Source organism: Garra rufa, chromosome 20 (assembly GCF_049309525.1).
Source record: "Garra rufa chromosome 20, GarRuf1.0, whole genome shotgun sequence".
Taxonomy (NCBI): Eukaryota; Metazoa; Chordata; class Actinopteri; order Cypriniformes; family Cyprinidae; genus Garra; species Garra rufa.
In genome coordinates, this window is record NC_133380.1 from 733,758 (window position 1) to 757,837 (window position 24,080).

The 24,080-nt window shown below is 37.0% G+C and overlaps 1 protein-coding gene across 3 annotated transcripts; it reads right to left on the reverse strand.

The window, feature by feature from the left end:
• Positions 1 to 1,404: 1,404 nt before the first annotated feature.
• Positions 1,405 to 24,029, reverse strand: LOC141293768 (constitutive coactivator of PPAR-gamma-like protein 1). 3 transcript variants are annotated; one of them, XM_073825826.1, is made up of 17 exons: positions 23,254 to 24,029; positions 21,150 to 21,396; positions 20,961 to 21,043; positions 20,006 to 20,134; positions 17,913 to 18,003; positions 17,078 to 17,142; positions 16,740 to 16,996; positions 15,305 to 15,389; positions 14,963 to 15,184; positions 14,696 to 14,867; positions 10,214 to 10,463; positions 9,932 to 10,046; positions 8,726 to 8,935; positions 6,681 to 6,870; positions 4,863 to 5,004; positions 4,578 to 4,674; positions 1,405 to 3,273 (listed from the first exon to the last, which is right to left on the reverse strand). In XM_073825826.1, the coding sequence occupies exons 1-17, from the start codon at positions 23,725 to 23,727 to the stop codon at positions 2,962 to 2,964; spliced, it is 3,141 nt and encodes a 1,046-aa protein (XP_073681927.1). In that variant the 5' UTR covers positions 23,728 to 24,029; the 3' UTR covers positions 1,405 to 2,961. The 3 variants fall into 3 exon arrangements, with proteins under 3 accessions (XP_073681927.1, XP_073681926.1, XP_073681925.1); XM_073825825.1 differs by having other exon boundaries at positions 4,863 to 5,001; positions 16,740 to 17,142; XM_073825824.1 differs by having other exon boundaries at positions 16,740 to 17,142.
• Positions 24,030 to 24,080: the final 51 nt, after the last annotated feature.

Below are 24,080 nucleotides of genomic sequence, written 5' to 3' on the forward strand. Positions count from 1 at the left end.
TAAAATATAGTTCATTTATACAAGTGATTTATTTTTCAGGTCTTTGACCTGAACATGTTTTGTTACATACCTTTATATCTGACATTATCAAGATTTGTTCTGACAATTCAACTTTTTAAGTTTGTGTCATATTTTATTATTATTTTCTAAACTATAGCGAATAAACTGTGATAATGCAAGAAATGTTGATGGTGTCCGAATAAATTTAGGTTTGACTGTATTATTTAAAAAAATAGCTTAATGTTAGACTGTCAATATGACTGACCACCAATGTTTGTGTCATTGCAATTTGTATGAATCATATTTACCAAAAAACAAAAACAGACCAGTGACTTAGGATTTATACTCATATCTAGCTAAATATGAAAACTATTAAACTATATTAAAATTGGGTTAGCTATGTTCACAGTTGTTACAACCTTAAATGTAAATGCGCATTTGACCTGTTGGTGGTGCTAGATAAATAGAAATTTGCTAGCAGTAGTGTTCAGACTTCCACCTATCAGTGTGCTAAATGTCACAACTTTTTATGGTTCTCAGGGCTGGCATCAAGTCAAACTCAGAAAAAGAGGAAGAAACCAAGTTAAAACAGAAACTTGGTTGAGAGAATGCAAAAAAGTTAATTATAAACAAATATTTACTATGGTTTATATACAAGGTTTTTACAGAGTTTATGTAAGATAAATTAAATGGAACAATACATTATGATCTCTAAATGTGAATGTCTTGTATTAACAACGCTTCAAGTTTCAAAACACAACTTTGCATCCAACCACCGGAATATGTAAACTACTGTACCTTCTGATCGCATTGCAAAAAAGTGATGGTCTCAGTTTTGTTTCTTGTATTCCAGTGCAAATGTCTAAAGATTCTTAACTCAAGATAGATTTACAAGTCTTGTTTTATAAAAATAAATGGTCAATAAAGTGAGTATATGATTACAACAACAAATATTTGCCAATAGGCTCAATAAACTCAAAAACAACTTAAAAAAATAAAAGTTTTCAAACCCCACCAATGGATGTTTGTTCTTGATTTAATCATAAGCTCATAATTTTTTTTCAATTTCTCAAAAACAAGACATTGGATGTTCTTGATTTAAGAATGTTTGTACTGGGGAAAAAAAAAACACTTGCATGCAAAATGTAATGCCATTATGAATTTAGTAGAATTTGTGAAAGGGTGAATTAGGACCTTTTTAAGACATGTTCTGTTATTGAACATTGCTGTTTTCATGGAGCAAAAAAAGTCTTACTAAAATATGACTTGACAGTTTATTCTCCAGCAGGGGGCTGAAAACATCTGCAACCTAATGCAAAGCTGTAATACTGTAAAATCATTGAAAAAGTGCAACCTGTATTAAAAATTGAGAAAAGCTTGAGATAAAACACACATACACAAAACTAATTATTCTAAAAGAATAAAGACTTTTATTAAGCATTGTAAGTTGCATTCAATTTCCTTCAAATACATCACACCACAAGCCATCAACAATCACTCAAACCCAACAGTAGTTCATTCTTTTACAACCCATAAGTTAGGAAGAAACTCCGATCAACTTACATCAAGGTAACCTACTTAGACTTGCGGCAGGGGACTGAGGGGAATACACCATATTTCTGATCACTAATGTGCAATGAAAAGCATCAGGATTAGATGGAGAAGTAATGATTCTCGTTTAGAAGTACGTTTATAAGTTCTGAAAACACTAAAGTAAACATCAAAATGATTACAAGTGTACTTGCTTAGGCTAAACTCTCAAATGGGAGGGTCGAACATTTCTTGTTCTGAGCTAAGAAAAGGGGGAGAATTTAAGATCAAAGCCATTTTTTTTTTTTCAAAGATTTTGTTTTTTCAGAAATGGTCTGCTAGTATGAATGCGGAAAACAGCAACAGAGAACAATAATGTATACAGTGATGAGTACACCAGGATTAACAATATTTAAAGTGGCTAGATAATGTTGGAGTAAATACAACAGAGGTCAATAAATCACAAAAATAATCAACTTAAGGTTAGCGCAAATCAGTTACTGACTAACAGTTAACACCTTTTATAGGACTATTACTGATTATCAGCTTTTTAAAATTTCGCAGATGGGCACGGTATTTTGTAATGAAGGAAGAAATAGGACAACATGCATTATAACTACACACCATTTTGTTTTGTTTTTTGCTTTTAATCGTGAGCCATGCAGTTTAGCTGAGACAGTTGTACTAATGTGCTACGTTTGATTCAAGAAACCACATTAATGCATGGCATTTTCTGACACGCAAAGAGACGTTGGTAGTTTTCAAGAGCTCATTTGCAAATCGTGAGATTTTTCTAACCATTTCTTGACATATTACCTATAATCGCTAACGTATGACATATTGAAATCATCAGAACTTAAGATGCAGTAGTAATACTAGTTACTCAATGCCAAAACAATGCACATTTCAAACACGAGTAAACTCACAGCGATGACACGTGAGAAATGCGTTCTTGGTTTTGTCTTTCAAATCGTGAGTTTTACGTTTTCAAACAATAAAAAAAGCATTTACCGTGACAATACAAAATCAGTTACAATGGCAAATATATATATGGTACTTTAATCTCAACTTACTAAAACTAAAAGACTGGCAAATGAAGATCAGTATTTCGTTTTCTGCATTTCATCGAGAAAGTAAAATTATTTCACGTAACACGTAATATCATCGACGAGGGAGATCACCGTCTTTTATCATTAAACTTGTAAGATTCTCTATGTGACTTGTAGATCTATGTTTTACCGAGAGGTTTCCTCATCATTACTTTGTGGTTTTAACTCGCTGACATCGAAGAGGGATTTCAAAAATTCGTAAGTCCTCATTTATCGCTTTCGGAGAGGAAAAAATGTACACCAACTGTAGGCCTTCCATCCTTCCAGATATTCCATAACACGTAACCTTCCATCAACCTTCACCCTCTCTATAAAAATAGGTTTACTCTTCTGTTTTTAAGACGGCGGCGCCCAGAGCTTCATCTCTGCGGCCCTCGCCGTCTTCTTTTAGTGCATTTAAATGAGGATTTGTATTGCACATTTTAGATTCGTTGCTAAAGGCACTTTCAGGTTGGTTTGTAGCCCTGCTTTCCCCTTCGTTCCCATTGAGCTGGTCTGCCTCTTTACCCTCCACCAAGCCGTTCTCTGCTGCCGTGGGCACTTCTAAGGACAGATGTGGTGCTTCGGTCACCAACTTCGGCTTCTTTCTGTCTTTTATCACTTCATCGGTTGAGGCAGCATATGCAGGCCTGCTCTGTTAAAATTAATTTTGCACCATTTTTTACCGTCAGTGTCCATCAATCCAATCAAAAATTATGCCATCACTGATTTTTGAAGAATAAGTATATACAGTGCATTTGAATAACTTAATCATACGATCCAGAATATATCGCCCCTGTATGAAAGACCATTTCCGTCACTAAAAAAGTAAAAAAATTTAATTGCAACTTTTTATCTCACAATTCTGACTTTTTTCCTGTAATTGTGAGTTTATATTTCACAGTTATGACTTTTTTCTCAGAATTGCATGACACAAACTTGCAATTCTGATTTCTTTTCTCAGAATTGTGAGATATAAACTTGAAATTGCGAGTAATAATGTCAGAATTGTGAGATAAACTTACAATTCTGAGAAATGAAGTCAGAATTGCGTGATATAAACTTTAAATTGTGAGTTATAAAGTCAGAATTGCAAGATATTCTGACTTTTTTCTCAATTGTGAATTTTTCTCAGAATTGCAAGTAAAGTTAGAATTGTGAGATATGTTCTTGCAATTCTGATAACATTTCAGTCTTTTCCCCCCTTTAAAATAGGACTTTATTACTCGCAAATGCAAGTTTCTATTTCACAATTCTGAGAAAAAAATGTCAGAATTGCAAGAAAAGTTAGAATTGCGAGATATAAACTTGCAAAGTTTTTATTTATCTAGTAACAATTTTAATACTTCTTGCAACTGACTTTTTTTTTTCTCAGAAATGAGTTTATATGATGCAGTTTTGGAAAAATAAACGCAGAATTTTGTCCTTATATCTCACAATTCTGAGAAAACTTAGAATTGCAAGATATAAATTTGAAATTGCCAGAAAAAAAAAGTCAGAATTGTGAGTTTTTATCTAGCAATTCTAATTTTTCTTGCAACTCTGACTTTTTTTCTCAGAAATGAGTTTATATGATGCAGTTTGGGAAAAATAAACTCAGAATTATGTCCTTATATCTCACAATTCTGAGAAGAAAAAGAAGTCAGAATTGCGAGATAAAAGGTCGCATAGCCTCTTTTTTTTATTCAGTGTTGGAAACAGGTTTCCATACCCCTGTAACTGATCCACTATGATAGTTTGGGGTCAGTAAGATTTTTTTCTCTTATGCTCACCAAGGCTGCAATTTGATTAAAAATACATTCATACTATGAAATATTACAATTTAAAGTAACTTTTGTTTTTGTAGCTTTTTAAAAAGCTATTTATTATTGTGAAGGCATAGTTGAATCTTACGGACTCCAGATTTTGAACATCAGTATATGTATTCTTGTTTTAAAATCTAAGAAAACAATGATTCACCTGGTATGTTATCGGACTCTTGAACCCTCTAGTGTGGTATTTGGTTCCTCGACCAAAGGTCCTTATAACAGGAGTAGAAATCACACCTCTTGGACGACTGTTCAAAGAAAAGCAATCAATTTAAATTACCCCAAAAAAGGAAAAACTAAACAATGAGCGAGCAAGCTACAGTGTGGCCAAGAAAAGCATTACTAACAGCAAATATAAAAGTATTTTAGGATTACAAACATGATACTAGATGACAAACAATTACAATGCAAGAATTTACCTTAATTTAATGCTTACCCTCTGGTTGGTCCACCAACTGACACCACCTGAATGGGAAACGGGGCTCTTCCTCTTCCACGACGACTACCAGCCCATTGACCCACCACTGTGCCTGCAATCTCAAGCTTACCACCCTGTGAGGGAATGGCTTGAAGTCCTACTTGAGAGGAATAAACATAACTTTAAAGGAACACTCCACTTTTTTTGGAAATAGGCTCATTCTCCAACTCCCCCCGAGTTAATAAGTTGATTTTTACCGTTTTGAAATCCATGCAGCCGTTCTCCTGTTCTGGCAATATCACTTTTAGCATAGCTTAGCATAGATCATTGAATCCTATTAGACCAATAGCATCGCGCCCAAAAATGACCAACGAGTTTCCATATTTGTTGTAATTAAAACTTGACTCTTCTGTAGTTATATCGTGTACTAAGACCGGTGGAAATGCAAAGCTGCGAGTTTCTAGGCTGATAAAATTAGGAACTACACTTCCATTCCGGCGTAATAGTCAAGGAAGTTTGCTGCCGTAATATGGCCGAAGCAGGCGGAGTATTATCAGAAATGAGTTCCCAGCTAGTTTAGCATTTGCACATGTGCTGCGTGGTATTACTGCTCCTGCTTCAGCCTTATTACGGCAGCAAACTTCCTTGACTATTACGCCAGAATGGGTATTCTGTATAATGTAGTTCCTAATCTTATCAGCCTAGAAAATTGAAGCTTTGCATTCCCACCGGTCTTAGTACGCGATATAACTACAGAAGAGTCAAGTTTTAAATAGGACTAATATCAAAACTCGTTGGTCATTTTTTAACGTGATGCTATTGGTCTAATAGGATTCAATGATCTATGCTAAGCTATGCTAAAAGTGATATTGCCAGAACAGGAGAACGGCTGAATGGATTTCAAAACAGTAAAACTCAATTTATTAACTCGGGGGGAGTTGGAGAATGAGCCTATTTCCAAAAAAAGTGGAGTGATCCTTTAATAACTCTGAGGAAACTGCATCCTTAAAAGTCCAGTAAAACAGATTTAGTAGTTTCAGCTAATCACATTTAAGAGAGCCATGTGTTTAAATGTATAATTCACCCATGATTACCCCATGATTTATTTACACTCAAGCCATCCTAGGTGTATATGACTTTCTTCTTTTAGATGAATACAGTCAGAGTTATAATTATTAAAAAATGTCCTGGCTCTTCCAAACTTTAGAATGGCAGTGAGAAAATCCAAAAGAAAATGCATTCATCTATTATAAAAAGTCCTCCAAATAGCTCCGGGGGTTAATAAAGGCCTTCTGAAGTGAATCAATGCATTTTTGTAAGAAAAATATCCATATTTAACTCTTTATAAACCGTAATCTCTAGCTTCTGCGAACTGTCGAATATAAAATGTTGGAGGATTTCGATAAAAGCCAAGAGGAGACTGGTTTTCCTTTGCTGTTAAGAAAACTTGTTTCCAAAATCTTTACTGTCATTATAAAACTTGGAAGAGCCAGGACACTTTTTAATATAACTCTGAATGTATTTGTCTGAAAGAAGAAAGTCTTATACACCTAGGATGGCTTAAGGGTGACTAAATCATGGTGTCATTTTCATTTTTCATACCCCTTCAATTCAGATCTTTGCAAAGAATCGGTTGACCAAGTTCACAAAACCACTCAGTGATTTGCTTCTCCCTTTCACAGCCTACATAATAGACATGACTTACATTGTGTTCACATGTTACTTCTAAAAGAGCATTATTTTTGTCAAAACATTTTCACAACTAAGCTACAAAATAATAAGTTGCTGTTTCGTATGTTGCGCATGTTTGTCAACCAGCCTAGCGATCATTCTTACCAGGCATGCCCCTGCCTCTACCCTGCAATGGGGGCAGAGGAGGTGGAGGGTAGAAGGTGCTGTTGGGGGGGTAGAAAGGCATTGCGTGTGGAGGTGGAGGGGGGAATGCGAGCGGCTGGGGTGGACGAGAGAAGTTCAGACCCTCCAGGATACTCTGACGCATCTTCTCCACCTTGGCAACTAGTTCAGTCTAGAGATCACAAGAAGATGTTGCATTGCAACCCCAGATTTAAAAGTACAATTTCATCCTTACAAAAAATGTAATGTGAACAACATTAAGGTGAAATTAGCTATCAACCAATTCAACACTTTGGATTAATGGTTAACAGCCGAGTAAATATTACAGTATATATCGTGCAAAGCAATAAATTACAGTGAGCTACAGCACCATAAATGAAAGTGCACTAAGGGACAGAAACCTCAAAGTAGCATTTCACCGACAGACCCATCTTTGTTAAACATTTAAAAGTAGAAAAAGATATATTTGCTATGCAAATTACAGTTGAAGTCAAAAGTTTACATACACCTTGCAGAATTTTGCAAAATAAGAGAGAACATAAAATAAAACTATGTTTATTTAGTACTGACCTGAATAAGATCTTTCACATAAAAGACGTTAACATGCAGTCCACAAGAGAAAATAATAGTTGAATATAAAAAAGAATTACCCTGTTTAAAAGATAACATACACTTGATTCTTAATAATGTTGTTACCTGAATGAGACCCTTGTTTGTCCTGAGCAGTTAAACTGCCTGCTGTTTTTCAGAAAAAATTAAGTTCCCACAAATTGTTTTTTTTCAGCATTTTTGTGTATTTGAACCCTTTCCAACAATGACTGTATGATTTTGAGATCCGTCTTTTCACACTTAGGGACTCATATGCAACTATTACAGAAGGTTCAAATGCTTACTGATGCTTCAGAAGGAAACATGATGCATTAAGATCCATGGGTGAAAACTTTTGAACAGAATGAAGGGGTGTACATTTTTCTTATTTTGCCTAAATATCATATTTTTCTTATTTAGTACTGCCCTTCAAAAGCTACAGAAGATACTGACATGTTTCCCAGAAGACAAAATAAGTAAAATTTACCCTGATCTTGAAATTCAAAAAGTTTTCACCCCCGTAACCTTAATGCATCGTGTTTTCTTTGTGAAGCATCATTGAGCATTTGAACTTTCTCTGTAATATTTGCACTGAGTCCCTCAGTTGTCCTCAGTGTGAAAAGATGGATCTCAAAATCAAACAGTCATTGTTGGAAAGGGTTCAAATGCACAAAAATGTTGAAAAATCAATTTGAAAAAAAAAAATGTGGGTTTAATGGTTCAGGACAAACAAGGGACTCGTGAACAGCTATCACTAAACAAAAAAAAAACAGCTGTGGATCATTCAGGTAACACCACAGTATTAAGAATCAAGTGTATGTAAACTTTTGAACGGGTAATTTTTTCCATAAATTCAGCTTTTATTTTTTTCTTGCAGACCATATGTAAATGTCTTTTATGCGAAATATCTAATCCAGGTCAGTACTAAATAAAAAACTAACATGCATTTTGTATGATCTCTCTTATTTATGTTATTAACATTTTGTAGATTCTGCAAGGTGCATGTAAACTGTGTCCTTTCTGAATAAAAGTATTAATTTCTTTGGCTACCTCAAGCCAAAAATATATATATTTTGTTTTTCCCCCTTAAAAGAGAACAAAATGTGTAAACATACCTACAAAACCTTTTTTGTTACCTACAAAAAACAAAATTATTGACATTACTAAATTTATTGACAGCCCTATTTGAAATTCTACAGCCACCTATGGTTGTTTATTTGTAGCCTCGGGTATCAATTTAGTATCAGTAATGAAGTACCAGAGGCTGCTAATGTATTGAAACCAAAATAGGGTTCAATCCCTCCCTAGGACACAGTTCTATCATCAATCTTTTCTGCTGAAGAACTTCAATCTGGTATGTCAGTTTGAAGTCAGCAATAAATCATGGTTTTGAACCTCTTTCGCATGTAAAAAGCGCAGTGGTGCCGTGCCGACTGTACCTGACCATCGCAGAGGTCAATGAGTGGGGCCTTGTCCCGACTGGCCCGGATGAGTTTACTCTGTAGCAGCTTGCCATCAAAATACATCCATGGACAGCAGTGTTCCCAGGGAATGGGCTGCCCGCTCACATCATTGGCAAACAGCGCCATATCCACGCCGCTCATAAAAAGAGCAGCCAGCTGAACGCCGCGTGGATCCAGGTTATCAATCTGGAGGCGACAGATGCAGCGACAGTCAAACAAAGCTCTTAAGGTTAAATAAGCAGCTACAGCAGATTACAACCCCCTCCCCCATCAGCCAAAGCACAAAGCAAGCATGAACGAATCATACATGTAGACTAATGCACAAACCACTCCAACCAATTCAGCCAGCAAGAGCGACCAGCAGTGGCAGCAGCGAAGCAAAAAGCGCGTACAGAAGTGACAGACATGGACAACCACGACACAGCACAGCTAGTGTGGATGGTTCACATGTTTTAATGAACTCACAGACTGAAATGAGCAGGAAAAAAGCAGCTCAGCTAGGCCAGTAAACCATCTACACAAAAAGACCACATTCCTAGCACTCAGGTTGCTCAAATGCCGTGTCTTTTCCCGCAAAGCCAACTATCAGATGAAAACATGCTTTTACAAAGCATTAAGGCCAATTAGGCTGGCAAGCGTTCTTACAAAATAAGTAGTACCTGGAGAAATACCTAAAACCCTACTTTTTGAAACACAAGAGGCTTGTTTCTTTAAATACTTTAACATATAAACACATCTTTACCAGATTATTAAATAAACTGGAAAGAACTGTGGCCCATTCACACCAAATCTTAAACAAATAATTTATCTATGAACTCCTCAACAGAGGAATAATTTAAATTCATATTTTAAATATTTCATGATTTTTTTGGTATTCAAATGTTTAGAAAAACAAAATAAAAAGTTGGCATTTTTGGATGCCAACAATTCATTCAGGTATCCTTTTTTTGTAGAAAAACAAACATGTTACCATACTTTGCATACTAACATTTGTTTGCAGATCATTTGAATTTTTGTGTTTCAAGTTCATGACAATTTATTCAGGCTTTTTTTTTTCAGAGAATGACAAATTCATCATCAGATTCTGTGCAAACAGTTTTGCCTTGATGTGAACGGGCCTTTAATGTGGGTTTGAAGGTATTCTCTTGGCACTCCTCATGCATCATTCTCCACATAAATCACCTTCAGGTCCTGCAGCTGGTCAGGCTCATAAAGTTTAGGAGAAAGTGCTTGAGCTAGGAAAGCGTCAAGTTCGTTACGACGCAAAATTCTTACTCCTGGCCATTGTAACATAAACCTAAAGTAAAACACAAAGGAGTGAAATATTACAAAAGACCAAGAGCTGAAACTGAAGACCCTTTCTGCAATGGATTAAACCATTTGTTATTGTAGGAAGGCATTTAACACAGTATTACAGTGTGTTTTATGTCTCTCCAGGATTTTAGAAGCTGTTTAGATTCTCACCGTAGCACACAACACAGCACCATAAGAGGTGTGGGGACATTGGCAGGGTTCAGCATAGCTGGAGTGTCCGACCTCATGCAGGCCAAGAAAGCCCTCATCCTCCGGTTCTTGTCCTCCACTGCCTTGCCCAGCCAGAGTTTCTTCAGGTTTGGGCAGGTCCACTCCCGGAAGGGAAGAGCTTCCACTAGTTCAGGGGTGTGTGGAGATTTGCCTTTGTAAGCAGCCCATTCTTTTACTATCACTGTTGGATCTATAAAGGCAGATCAAAACAGCTTAACTGGGGAATTTTCCAAAGACAAATAAAAACATTCTCTTATTAAAAGAGGGCTATTATGCTGCTTTTTACAATATGTAATACAAGTCCCCAGAATGTGTCTGGGAAGTTTCACCTCAAAATACCCCACAGATAATTTATTATATCATTTTGAAAATGTCTATTTCAATTGAAAGCAGAAACACGCATGCATTTTTGCATGTCTCTTTAAATGCAAATGAGCTGCTGCTCCCGTCCCTTTTCCTTTTAAACCATATTAGTTTAAACTTCTGATATAGGGTTTTCTAAGCATACACATCCAAAGCACGCACACAGAATGTGGCTGTCCTGCGGCATGCGAGTACTAAAACAAAGTTTTCTTTCATGTCTTATTGCACTTAAACTGTCAAATACACACATTTATGTTAAAAACACACGAGTTACAAAAACAGTTGGTTATGTCTGTGAAGGTAAACAGCTGGGAACGAAATTCCATGGCTATATAAGATCTGTGTGGCAGCAGCGTAATATACAGTAAATAAATCAATAAATCCACTGGTCTCTTGTCTCCTCTGAGGGTGGGACTCCAAATAGTGTTCTGTGCTTGTCTGTGTAGCCAACAACAGAACAGTTAGCATGTTTTGCTTGAACTTTTGCCATGGCATTAGAATTGGTACACCGTTGTTGCTTGCGAAAACACAATGGCAGCGCCGTGGATGTAAATGTAAAGATTAGAGGGTGAAAATATTAAAATAATATCCTTTACCATGTAATTGAGGGTGCAAAATCTGACACGCTTGCAGAAAAAAAAAACTACCAAAACAAAGTTATTGGGTTGTCCTATTTCAAGTTGTGTGTTGGTAGATGCACCGGAGACCCAATTATAGAACTTAAATATGGAATAAATGTCAGATTTTCATGATATGTAACATTCAAAATATTGAGGGTAAATGAACAAAATTGATTTTAATAAAAAATTTTTTGGGGAAATACCCAAATATGGGTAGTTAAACGAGAGGTTACTTCCAAAATAAACATTTACAGATAATTATCTCACCCCCTTGTCATCCAAGACGTTCATGTCTGTCTTTCTTCAGTCGTAAATATATATATTTTTTTTTTTTGAGAAAAACATTTCAGGATTTCTCTCCATATAGTGGACTTCTATGGTGCCCATTAGTTTGAACTTCCAAAATGCAGTTTAAAAGCAGCTTTAAAGGACTCTAAACGATCCAACCTGAGGAATAAGGGTCATATCTAGTGAAACAATTGGTTATTTTCCCAAAAAAAAATTTCAACATTTTTTTTTTTTTTAATTTACAATTTATATACTTTTTAACCTCAAATGCTCGTCTTGTCTAGCTCTGCGTGTGTATTCCGGTTCATGACAGTTAGGGTAGGTTGAAAAACTTGCATTTAATTTTTTCTCCGACTTCAAAATCACCCTACATCGCTGTTTTACCTTTTTTGTAAAGGGCATTTGATCTAATTTGCATGCTCACTTTGTAAACACTGGGTTGGTACTTCTGTAGCGATGTAGGATGATTTTGAAGTTGGAGCTAGACAAGACACGCATTTGAGGTTAAAAAGTATATAAACGGTCAATTGTTTTTTAGAAAAAAAACAATTGTTTCGCTAGACAAGACCCTTCTTTCTTGGCTGAGATAATTTAGAGCCCTTTGTAGCTGCATTTAGGAAGTTCAAACTCATGGGCACTATTGAAGTCCACTATATAGAGACAAATCCTAAAATGTTTTCCTCAAAAAGCAATTTCTTTCCAACTGAAGAAAGAAGGGGGTGAGTAAATTATCTGTACATTTTTGTTCTGGAAGTAAACAACTTCTTTAAGTCATTTAGTAGTCGTGCCTAGTCGTGTAGTAATATATTGCTTAATTGCAGAGCTCAAAGACCTGCCTGGAAAGGTTCAGCGACAGTTTCTCTAATCAAATAAATGAATGGCATGTTTACTTCTGAATAACAGTGTTTCCCTGTTCTATTTTCATATCTTGTATTCTCATTTCCAATGAGGGGGAAAAAGAACATCAACATCTACAGAGCTAATGTTAGTTTTTGAATGATGCTAATTATTGAAATTAATTTGCCCAGTTACAGCCTAGAATAACAAGCTAATGTCAACACTCAAGTGCATTCTCTGAATAATTAAATCAGCCATCAACAAGCCCCTAGAGACAATTTAGGCATTAAGAGCAGGGTTGAGAACCGAGAACTGACTCTTACTTTGAGCCGATTCCAAGTATTTTAGAATACCTTTAACAATTGACAAAGAACATGCAAGAAGTGATTTGAACCTCTAAATTCAGAACAGTCTATATTACAATACTAGTTAGGCTTTTTCACTAATTTAAATGCAAATTTATTTAAGTGTTAGTAGTTATTTTAGGGGAGAAGATAATTTATTTTTAACACCATATTAGCAACAAAGGCTATATTTATTGCAAAAAAAAAGTTATAATACCAAATCCATAAATTGTAACACATTTTGTCAATGTAATCAAACTTTCTTTAACTTTAAAATTACAGTAACAACTATATGTGAAATCTTAGTTTAATATTAGACAAATGAAAAATTTGGACAGCCTATTATTAAAATTTCTGAATAACACAATTAAGGAAGATGACAAAACCTGTGATGCTCCTTCAGTGCTTCACGTAGCCATAAGGTGAAATTCTATATTATTTTATCCAAATAACTTAAAATTAAACTGAAAAAGTTAATCAAATAAATATTGAATAAATGCTACAAGTGAATTTAGGTATACCATCATGATGTACAATAGACATATCGATATTGATCCATTTTAGTACTATTATTGTTATTATTGTGTATTTAAATATCTTATGCATACCAAGGCAGCATTTATTTGATCAGAAATCCAGTAAAAACATTTTTTTATTGTCAAATATTAACATTTTTACTAGGGGTGGGCATAGATTAATTTTTTTTAATCTAGATTAATCTAGATTAAATCTTGGAATTAATCTAGATTAATCTAGATTAAAATGGCTAATTTGAATTCTGCTGAAGGCATTCAGAATATGTGTGCTACCCAAATAATGACTAAACATGTTACACCGTACTTTTATTTTGACAGGTTGCCGTGAAGTTTCTGTGTATACAGTATGACATGATGCGAGTTTTCTCAAATGAAACGGTATAAGTGACACTCACAGCAGTTTTGGAGATTGAGTTTATCTGTTCATGTGAGATGCAAATGCCAAAAATTACCGGGAGCGTCACGTGTGTTTCAGTATGCGTGTAGTAAAAGCGCGTCTCCACCATTCATAGTATGAATTTCATACATACAGCTAGGCAAACGGAACATACCGGATTCATATTAAAACGGTCTTTTTGCATTTCAGTTTTCACAGACACTAGTCCATATCCCGATTTGAATTAAGTGACAGACCATATTTGATTTATGAATCCAAAAAACGAATTTACGTGGCATTTCGCGCTATAGTAGATTCGGTTTTTATGAATGGAGGACGACGTGATCCCGTCTGTGTTTTGGCGGAGGAGACATAAAAGCGCGACCATATTCTATAGTCTTTGGCATACATCCGCGTTAAACTATCAAGGTGAAAGTCATCATAGCTTGCGTAGTTTAGACCCAGCTCCCAACCCAATTTTGAGAATAGATTAACGGCGATATTTTTTTTATCGCCCGATAAAAGTCTCACGTTAACGCAGCACGTTAACGCCGATAACGGCCCACCACTAATTTTTACACATTTTATTCCTATGGTGGCAAAGCTGGATCATCACTTCAGTGTCACATGATCCTTCAGAAATTATTCTGATATGCTGATTTTGTAAAATATTTGTTATTATTATCAATACTGAAAACAGTTGTGCTGCTCAATACCTTTGTAAAAACCATGTTCATGTAGATAGATTTATTCTGAAATATTGTCGAAATGTTGTTTTTTTTGTCAAATTGGTTAAGATCTGGATCATGAATATTCATTGCATTAAACAGATGGTTGCTCCAAGAGGGCTATGTAACAATGTTGTAATTTGTAAATCTGCCAAATTGCCAATAGCTTACCAAATTGCACTGGTACTTCAAAAACTAGTGGTTTCAAAGCATTTTTTTTTTTTTTAATCAAAAACACACACAAATGTTTCAGCTTTCCTCATTAGTGATACTTATGATTGTTGAAAAAGTTTGATTGTTGTAATTTAGCTGATCAGTTCGGTTACTCACAATCAGGGAGGCGATTTCTCCTCATGGCGAGTCTCTCTGCCTTCTTTTTGGCCTCGGCCAGGCTGAAGAGCACCCCGTAAACATATTGACGGATTGGCCGGTACAGCTGCACCGCAGAGGGCAGGTCTTTGTTTGCTTCATCCTCTATGGTGACAGATAACTTTATCTCACCCTATAAAGAATAACCATCAAACATGGTCAACCATAACAGTTTAACAAGGAGCAGTTTCAAAGTTACAGCTGAGTTGTTAGTAATTAAAAGCTGACCTTGGTAAGAACATGGTATATATATGGGTACATGAGGCCCTTTTTGTGTCTGTGCTCAGCGACTCGTAGCACCTCTGGTGCCACCACTGGTAAAGGGGGAGTGGTAATATCCATGTGATTTCTTGTTGGCATAGAAAGGAGAGATGGAATTTGGGCATTGACCCCTACGTGACCTCTGCCCTCCAGGTTTTGGTTTACAGGGGAGGTCACAGAAGGATCCGACTGAAAGAGAAAGCAAAGAATTCACTATATGGATACATCATTATTGTTTTAGGATTCACTATCAAGTTATATTTTAACAAGCATGTGATATTTTAACACAGAGCTAAAAAGTAAACCTACTTTATTTTGGTCCCCATGGTCTCCTTCTGGGATGTTATCCATCTGGTTTCTCTGTTTGTCCCATCCCTTATGGTCACTTACATGGCTACATTTGAGGATGAAATGGATGTACCAATATTAAAATTCAGCTAGAAAACAATAAGCCATATTTTGTCCAACAACCAAAAGTAAAATTCAATAGCATTTTGTCTGAATAAAGTCAATTCAAACTGTAAAAATTTTAATAAATGCAAAAGTGAATTTAGGCATCACAACATTATTTTGTACAATATAGTGATTTTGTAATTTACTAAAGATTAGATTTTAACAGTGTGTTTTTTTTAACACCAGTTTTATTCCTGTGATGGCAAAGCTGGATCATTACAGTCTTCATTGTCACATGATGCTGCAGAAATCATTCTAATATGCCAATTTTGTGCTCAAGAAACGTTTATCATCTACTGGAAAAAAAAAAAACTTTTGCTGCTCAATATTTTTGTAAAAACCATAATACTTTTTTAGGATTGTTTGATGAATAGAAACTTTAAAAAGAGAAGTATATACAGTTGAAGTCAAAAGTTTACTTTCATCTTACAGAATCTCCAAAATGTAATTACCAAAATAAGAGGGATCATACAAAATGCATGTTATAGTTTTATTTAGCACTGACCTGAATAAGACATTTTACATAAAAGACGTTTACATATTAGTCCACGAGAGAAAACAGTTAAACTTATAAAGAGGACCTCGTTAAAACGTTTACATACACTTGATTCTTAATACTGCGTGTTTTTTTTTTGTTTGTTTTGACAGTTATTGACGAGTCCCTTGTTCATCCTGAACATTTAAACTGCCAGCTGTTCTTCAGAAAAATCCTTCAGGTTTTCAGCATTTTTGTATATTTGAACCCTTTCCAACAATGACTATGATTTTGAGATCCATCTTTTTACACTGAGGGCAACTGAGGGACTCATTTGCATCTAGTACAGAAGGTTCAAACGCTTCAAAAGGTAAACGCAATGCATTAAGAGCCGGGGGTGAAAACTTGAGAACGTGAGCTTGAGAACTTGAGAACGTGAGAACAGAATGAAGATGTGCACATTTTTCTTATTTTGCCTAAATATCATATTTTCTTCATTTAGTACTGTGAAAAGATGGATCCCAAAATCATACAGTCATTGTTGGAAATGGTTCAAATACACAAAAATGCTGAAAAATCAAAGAATTTGTGGGGCCTAAAGGATTTTTTGGTAAAATAATTAACATTTTGAGGATTCTGCAAGGTGTATGTAAACTTTTGACCTCAACTGTATATACATTTTCTGTAGCAAAAACAACAGCAGTAAGCATTAAAACAAAAATCTATACCCTCAAAACCTTGGGTAAATTTATGATTAGAAAAGGTTTCGAAAAGTCAACATATCCCACATACATTCCCTTGTTCTTGGTTACTCACTTGGCAGTGGAGCCTGTGTTTTCCTCATTCTCGGAGGACGAGGATGTGGACGAGGTGGTGAAGAAGGCTGGGTCTGTGTGGTTGGAGTTGCCGCCGTGAGCTGGGTTGATAGGGGACAACCTCTCATAAAGCGGTGTGTGCTGCTTCCCGTCATTAGGAATGTTGCTGTAGCTGTTCTGTTCTAGGAGCCCTTTACCCGACGGGTCCGCCTCATGGACAGGCTCGGCCAACGGAGGGCCGGAATAGCCATGCTGGACCTTGCAGAAACATGTATGTGTCAGTCTGATGGGTAAGTGTGCGTCATTCAGGATGGACCATAATGGTGGAACAGTACTCACCCCAGGTTTGCCTGGAATGTTAAGCATCTGCGGTGCTGTTGGCAATCCCATCTGATTTGGTCTGACTGTGGGCATACAAATGTATATAAAAAAAGTTTGGTTCAATCTCTGGAGCAAGAACTAAAATGTAGAAAAACAGCCATTCTCAGAAAATATATATATTTTTTTAAGTCTAAAAAGGCCCTGAGATTCTCATTATACCGCACGTCCACCCACCGTGGTAGCTGACCTTGATGCATTTCAAAATGTGTGTAAGCACAGAGATGTGGTAAGGTATATAAAACACAGCTACAGCTCACATCCATACCATTCTAACAACACTAGAACAGTTAAAAGTCAATCTGCCTGAATTAAAATGAGGACAATTATAGTTCTACAAGACAACTACTATAATTTGTCAAACATGTTCTTACTAATTGGAAGATGTCGAATTGAATTCCTCTCTTATCTCATAATATTCAACTGTCACTTTTTCAATAAACCTGTTGAAAGTTTTCAGGCGAGCAGAGGAGAGTTTTTCCAGACTAGCAGCTCTCTGTGCGAGAGTCCTTTCTAAAGAAGCCCATTTGTATGCACAGGGGCCATTCCAAGTGCACACAAGGTCCGAGGCAAGTGGGAAAATTTCTCACATTACTGTGAGGGCTAAGACTGAGAGATGGTTAAGAAAGAGACAGAGCGTGCCTCTGAAATCTGGCCTCAAACACAGACAGGAAAACACAACACCGGGCGAGCATTAGTAGACTTGTCCTGCTCCAAGAATTTAACAAGCACGAAGCAACAGGAACAGATGTCGTTCTGTGAGAGAGGGAAAAATCAAAAATATTGACTAACTTACCTAAATAAGGGGGGAAGTGAGGGGGCTTGCTGGCGGTGGCGTAGTACTCCACTGCTTTTTTGAAACGGACAACTTTGTCATCGGTTCGAGACTAGAATGCAAAGCCACACAATTAGCATATCTTGTCAACAGTTCTTGGTAGTGGATAGTTCACCCAAAAATTAATATTTGTGACCCTGGATCACAAAACCAGTCACAAGGATCATTTTTTTTTTTATAATAAATACAAAAAAACTGAATAAATTAGCTTTCCAATAATGCATGGTTATTTATGATAGGACTATATTTGGCTGAGATACAACCATTTGAAAAAAGAGAAAAGTCCAAATGAAGTTTGTAGCAATACATATTACTAATCAAACATAAGTTTTTTAAATATATTTAAAGTAGGAAATTTACAAAATATCTTCATGGAACATGATTTTTACTTAATATCCTAATGATTTTTGGCATAAAAGAAAAATCAATAATTCTGACCCATACAATGTATTAATTATCTATTGCTATAAATATACCTGTGCTACTAAAGACTGGTTTTGTGATCCAGGGTCACATTTTGTCATCCTTTACTCACCCCAATGTTGTTCTTAACCTATAGAACTTTTTTGTGGAACACAAAAAAGTCCATACACTAAAAAACCAATGGAGTCCAATTTATTGTTCTGAATCCCATTGACTTTGGGGTTCAAATATGAATAGGTTTTCTGAGGTAAATGTGACGTTATTGTCTTTTGTTGATGACTGCGTGGCTGAAAAACTGATTGAACAGTTACACGAGACAGGATATGGATTTTAGTAAGTTTCTAGCTCTTTTTTTTAATATACAGTTGGATGTTCATTCATGTTTATTTCATGTTAAAACTGGTATTAAAGCGGAAAAGACATTCAGTTTACGTGGGCTTCGCATGGCGCTACAGTAGGGTGACCATACGTCCTCTTTTACCCGGACATGTCCTCCTTTTTGGCTATAAAATTATGTCCGGGGGGATTTTGTAAAATATCATAAAATGTCCGGGTTTTTTTACCTCATTTCACTGACCGTCATTAATTCAACACTTTAAGTGCAGCCACTGCCCACCGGCATTATTCTGAGGTACCTGTCTGATGACGTGAAAGACCCAGTTGTCAAAACAAAACAAACAAGGAGCTGCGTTGCAAGAGCTGTGTGTCACTATCATGCTGAAACGCAAATGTAGTTTCACAGACAAATTGCAAAAAAAATACCCGATGTTCATTCGTGGTCGTGATAAATGGGAAGCAATGTGCACCATCTGCACCTATGCTGCCCTCCAAAGGCAAAGTGCAGTAACTACACCAACACTGAAACAGAGAAAAATGCCTTTAAAGTTTTTAGGCCAGCTAGTCAAACATGTTGACACTCTTGTTTCTCGGAAACACTCTCGTTTCTTTGGGACAAAATTGATCAGGAGACTTTGCCACAAGACAAAATAGTTTTCATAAAGTCCATTTTAAGCCTCAATTTTGACCAAATGCGTAGTTACTGCACTTTGCCTTTGGAGGGCAGTATGTGCATCCTGGGGAGGGTGTCCTCTTTTTGGATTCTCAGAATATGGTCACCCTACGCTACAGTAATCTGTCACTCCACATTAAACGGTGCCAAAACGTTATTTATTGTTTGAATACTGTAATAAAATAAACAGAATTTGAAATCCAGAACTTTGTTTCATATCAAAAGTAACAAAGCACGAAGTTTGTTGCAAATTATTGGATGGGAGATGCGCTACAATGTTCCGTTCATTAACTAAAAACAGGCTAGACCAATCAATTCTTGGGATATAAGAATCCATGCAATTTTGTAAAAATGACAATCGGTTAAAATCGAGAAATCGGCATATGACTGCATAATAATAAAATAATAATATACAAACAACGAAATATAATATTTCAGTTATATTCTACTGTAAAATAAAATTGAGTATTTAAAAAAAATGTATACATTTTATTTTACACTGATTTTGTTTTTATTCCGAAAAATTATGCATCCCTACATGGGGTTGAGTAACTGACAACAGATTAGAAAATTTTTGGGTGATCTATTCTGTTAAATGTGCTGAGGTGATGTGTTTACTTACCTGGGAGTGCTTGAATATGTCTTTAGCAATAGCTTCCAGATCATGGACATCTTGTAGGTTGCGGACATAGTCTGCCACGGCTCTTATGACGACATCACATGGAGGAAGAACGAGTTGGTGGGCACGGACCTGCGTCAAGAGAAAACAACCCATCACACCCCCAGCAAAAGCTCCTTCTGCTTAAAATGTGATGGGCATCATAGGAGTACATATCTGACTGGGTACAATCCGACACATTTACAAAAACACACAGATCATTAGCTTTAATTGACAATGGATATCAAACTGGGAAAATAAAAAGAGCCTTCAAGTAGTTACCAACTACAGACACAAACACAGACATTAGCAAAGAGAGATAGTGACGAAAAGTAAAGAAGCACATTTGGAACTGCAAGTCAGGTTAATATCGAGTATAGACCACTATATCTATAGGCCACTATATCTAGCTCGCAGTGAATCAATAAAGCCATCTGTCAAGCAACACCAACACCGAAAGAAGATAACAGAAGGTTATGCATGAAGCCATTCCTCAGCTTAACTCTTCTTTATAATCGCAGTGCTTGATTTGTTTGGGCGAGCGTCAAAGACCGAGTATTTAAAACCAAAAGGGTACACGTTGAGGACAATGCTGAAGTGATTTTGCATGGTCCTGATAAGTTATTTGCCAGACCTCATTTCAATCTGGTTGTCAAGGAAACTGGTCACAGCGGCTTGTAACTGAGGGAATCTAATGAGAACCGAAGACTTATTTTTGCTCCCTTTAAACATTTATTAGTCAATGTAGAAAAACCTTGAAGTATTTGAATTGTTGTACACAGCACATTTATTTCCATTACGTGATGCATTTAGAAGTACAACAGAATATTCAACTGGATGGACTGAATGCATGTTTGCCAAAACAGTGCTCATCAATCTTGGTATCATATAAACACAGCTTTTTAATAAGTGGCTTTACCTTCAAGGATGCTAAAGGATGCTCAGGTCCAAGTAAACTCCAGTGAAAGGCAGCCAAGTCTTCATCAGGCAGTATGTGATTCCCTTCAAAAACAGCACATGCACAGTTGAATCATTCACAATATGACTAAGAACATGCATTAGGAAAATCAAGCCAATGTAGATCTCATTTTGAATCATATGAACCTACCTAAAAGTGAAGCAAAAATGACAAAACGATTTGGATTGAGATTAAGTTGCTTGGCAACTTCGTGCATCAGGTATTGGCTGGTGGTGAGGCTTTTGCCGTTGCGGCTGAGTTTGAGAGCATGGGCACTAAAGTAGTACGGGATGTTGCACAGGGCGTAATCAGAGTCATAGGCAACCAGGCCATGGAACCCATTTTCTCTAAATAAGGCAATCACTTCCTGGTGATGATCCTCGATGGTCTGGACAACCTGAGTGAGGAAGCAAATTACAGAAAGCCTCATTAGACGAACAAAAACAAATTTACATTGATGAGATTGACTATACTGCAGGGTTTCACAGATTTCCACGAAAGGATGTGAGGCACGATTAGTCTGGGAAATGCTGTTTCTAATTGCATCATATAATGGTTTCCTTCTCAAATGCTTTAATCGATTAGCACTATTTGAATGAATCAATGAAAAAATGATTCTTGGCTGTGATGAGAATTTTAAAACTATATTTTGAGCAAGAGGACGTTCGCAAGGCTTGACTCATAAACATATACATTTTTAAATCAATCATTTCACATATCCTTTCCCACATTCCATATTATCTGTATTGATTTTTTTATGCCTGCATGAATAACAATAATCTATACATACTCTTAAACACTTATGCTGAAAGTCCTCTGAAAAATAAAATGCAAATAGCATTCATAGGCAAGAATCTCATAAGTCATGTCTCTGCTCAAAACAGGGCCCATAAACTTAGTCACAGCCTCCACGGCTGCTAAATCTCAGCAGAAGTGACGCAGGAAGCGTGCAGCCAATCACAGAGCAGTGCTTACTATTCTTGTGTCACAAGAGTGTGACACATCAGCCAATCAGAGCAGAGAAGAGGTGGCGCTTCCTTTTGCCAGCACAACCTTCTACTACACGGCTTCATTTCAGCATTCATACATAAATGCATGTTTTTATTCTAATCTAAGAGGTTTGTACTTGATTGTTAATGCATGAGCTTATTAATGTATTGTGTAGACATACATTACTGGTTAAGGATCCAGGTCAAAATATTGAATAATAAATATTTTATACATGTTATTGTTATTACGCAATTATGCCATAATTGCTTTATTTGTTTTTACATTTCATGTTGTTCGTTATCATTTGTTTTTTTCCATTCAGCTGATTTTTATTGTTGTAAAACTCAAAGGCGTAAAAATAATATTTAATATTTAAAAGCAATGAACCAAAACCATACAAACTAATAATGGTTTTAAAATATTACGGTTTAATATTTTAGATTTGCATGCACTGAAGTATTAAAAAAAGACTGGCAGAGTTTTGCATTTGCTTCTAAACAAATTTCTAAAACACTATCTACTAAACCAACATGACAGTGACATCCTGTACTGCCGACCTGTACAGCTGGCATCTCTGTGTTCCCCAAATGCCAGTGGAAATGAGATCTGATCAGATACCAGAAGCATGTTGTACAGATTTGTGTCCAAGACCTGTCTTCCTCTGCACACCCACCCCAAGTATTTGGTTCCAACAAGTTGGATTCCTGGTTAAAAACATCTTAAACCAGCCTAAGCTAATCTGCAGGACTGTGCTTTGATTTTTAGAGCAGTTTTCAGATTGTCAGTCAGGGAAAAACAAACCAGCTGCTAATACTTATTTTAATGTTTTGTGTATATGAATTAAAACCTACACTGGTTTACATATAAATAATGCAGTTTCACTAACAGCCTAGGTTGGCTTACTGGCTGGTTTCAGGAACATTTTAGATTGGTCAGGCTGTAAAACCAGCGTAACCTGGGTTTAACATGTTTGTATACATTACATGCTTCAAATCTGAAGCAAACATTTTCACTGACAGCCTAGTTTGGATGCCCAACCTGGTCCAACGACTGGTTTCAGAGTGGTCTAGTGAACTTTTAAGCTTGGCTAGGCTGTGAGACCAACTAACCATTTTTTGAGGCTAGATACACAACAAGAAAGCCGTCTAGGCCACCTGCTAGCTGGTCTTGTAAGACGAGCACTTCACTTGATCCGGGTCCAGTTCTGCTAAGCTAATGGCTGCTTAATATGTCAAAAACACAACGAGCATCTGTCGCTACTCACCCCGATGTGGAACCTGAGGAGCGCCAGGCGGATGCAGTGGGCCATACACACCGGGGGCAGAAACCAGACTTTGGGCGGCGGGGTTCCCTTGTTCTGGATGTGGCTGACGATCTGCTGGGCGGTCTGCCTCTCGTTCACCTGTCGCTTGACCCACTCGTGGAGACGGCCTTTCTCCAGGGCGCCATTGAAGCAGACTAGCAGCTCGATGTTGCCGTTGAAACAGGCTTTGGCGAGGGCGGCGAGGTACCCGAGCATGTGGTTCCACTGGCCTCCGCTCACCCAGTCGGTGTAGAAGCCGCCGTAGAGCCGGTGCAGGCAGTTCTCGGCATCCACTAGCAGCCGGAGCGGAGTTTGAGGGGGTCTCTGCCGGCCGCCGCCGACCAGACTCCCCCGGGCGAGCTTCTGGAGCTCCACCGGCACCACGGCATTGGGGCAATGCTTCTCAATGTATTCCTGGAAACCTTGGACACCCATGACTGTTGTTCTACAATATGATATCTACTGTTATTTCGGGTTGAGTAAGAACGTAAAATTGTCTGGAGGAAATGGAGACAGAGAGAGAGAGAGAGAGAGTTGCAAAGCAAGCAGCCTCTCCCGAATGCTGAAAACCGGACTGTAGAATATTGCGGCGGAGGTGGAAGTTGATCAATCGAAAATCAATCAAATCGGAGATGCATCTGTAGTTTTTGGTGAGTTGTTTTTTGGTTCATGGCTGCTAGCCGCCATGTGCACCCTTATGGAGCCATGTCTGTGGTCTGGATGTGTCTGGTGTGTAGGGGAAAGAGAGGAGCGCAGAGACGCAGGGCACGTACAGTCACACCGGAGGA

Excerpts from the sequence above, each read along its gene's own strand:
- LOC141293768 (XM_073825824.1), bottom strand. The coding sequence starts at position 23,727 with ATGGGTGTCCAAGGTTTCCAGGAATACATTGAGAAGCATTGCCCCAAT. Across the intron at positions 18,004-20,005 it reads ACATATTCAAGCACTCCCAG|TCTCGAACCGATGACAAAGT; the intron begins GTAAGTAAACAC and ends TTTGCATTCTAG. Across the intron at positions 5,005-6,680 it reads TAGAGGCAGGGGCATGCCTG|TAGGACTTCAAGCCATTCCC; the intron begins GTAAGAATGATC and ends ATTCCTCTCAAG.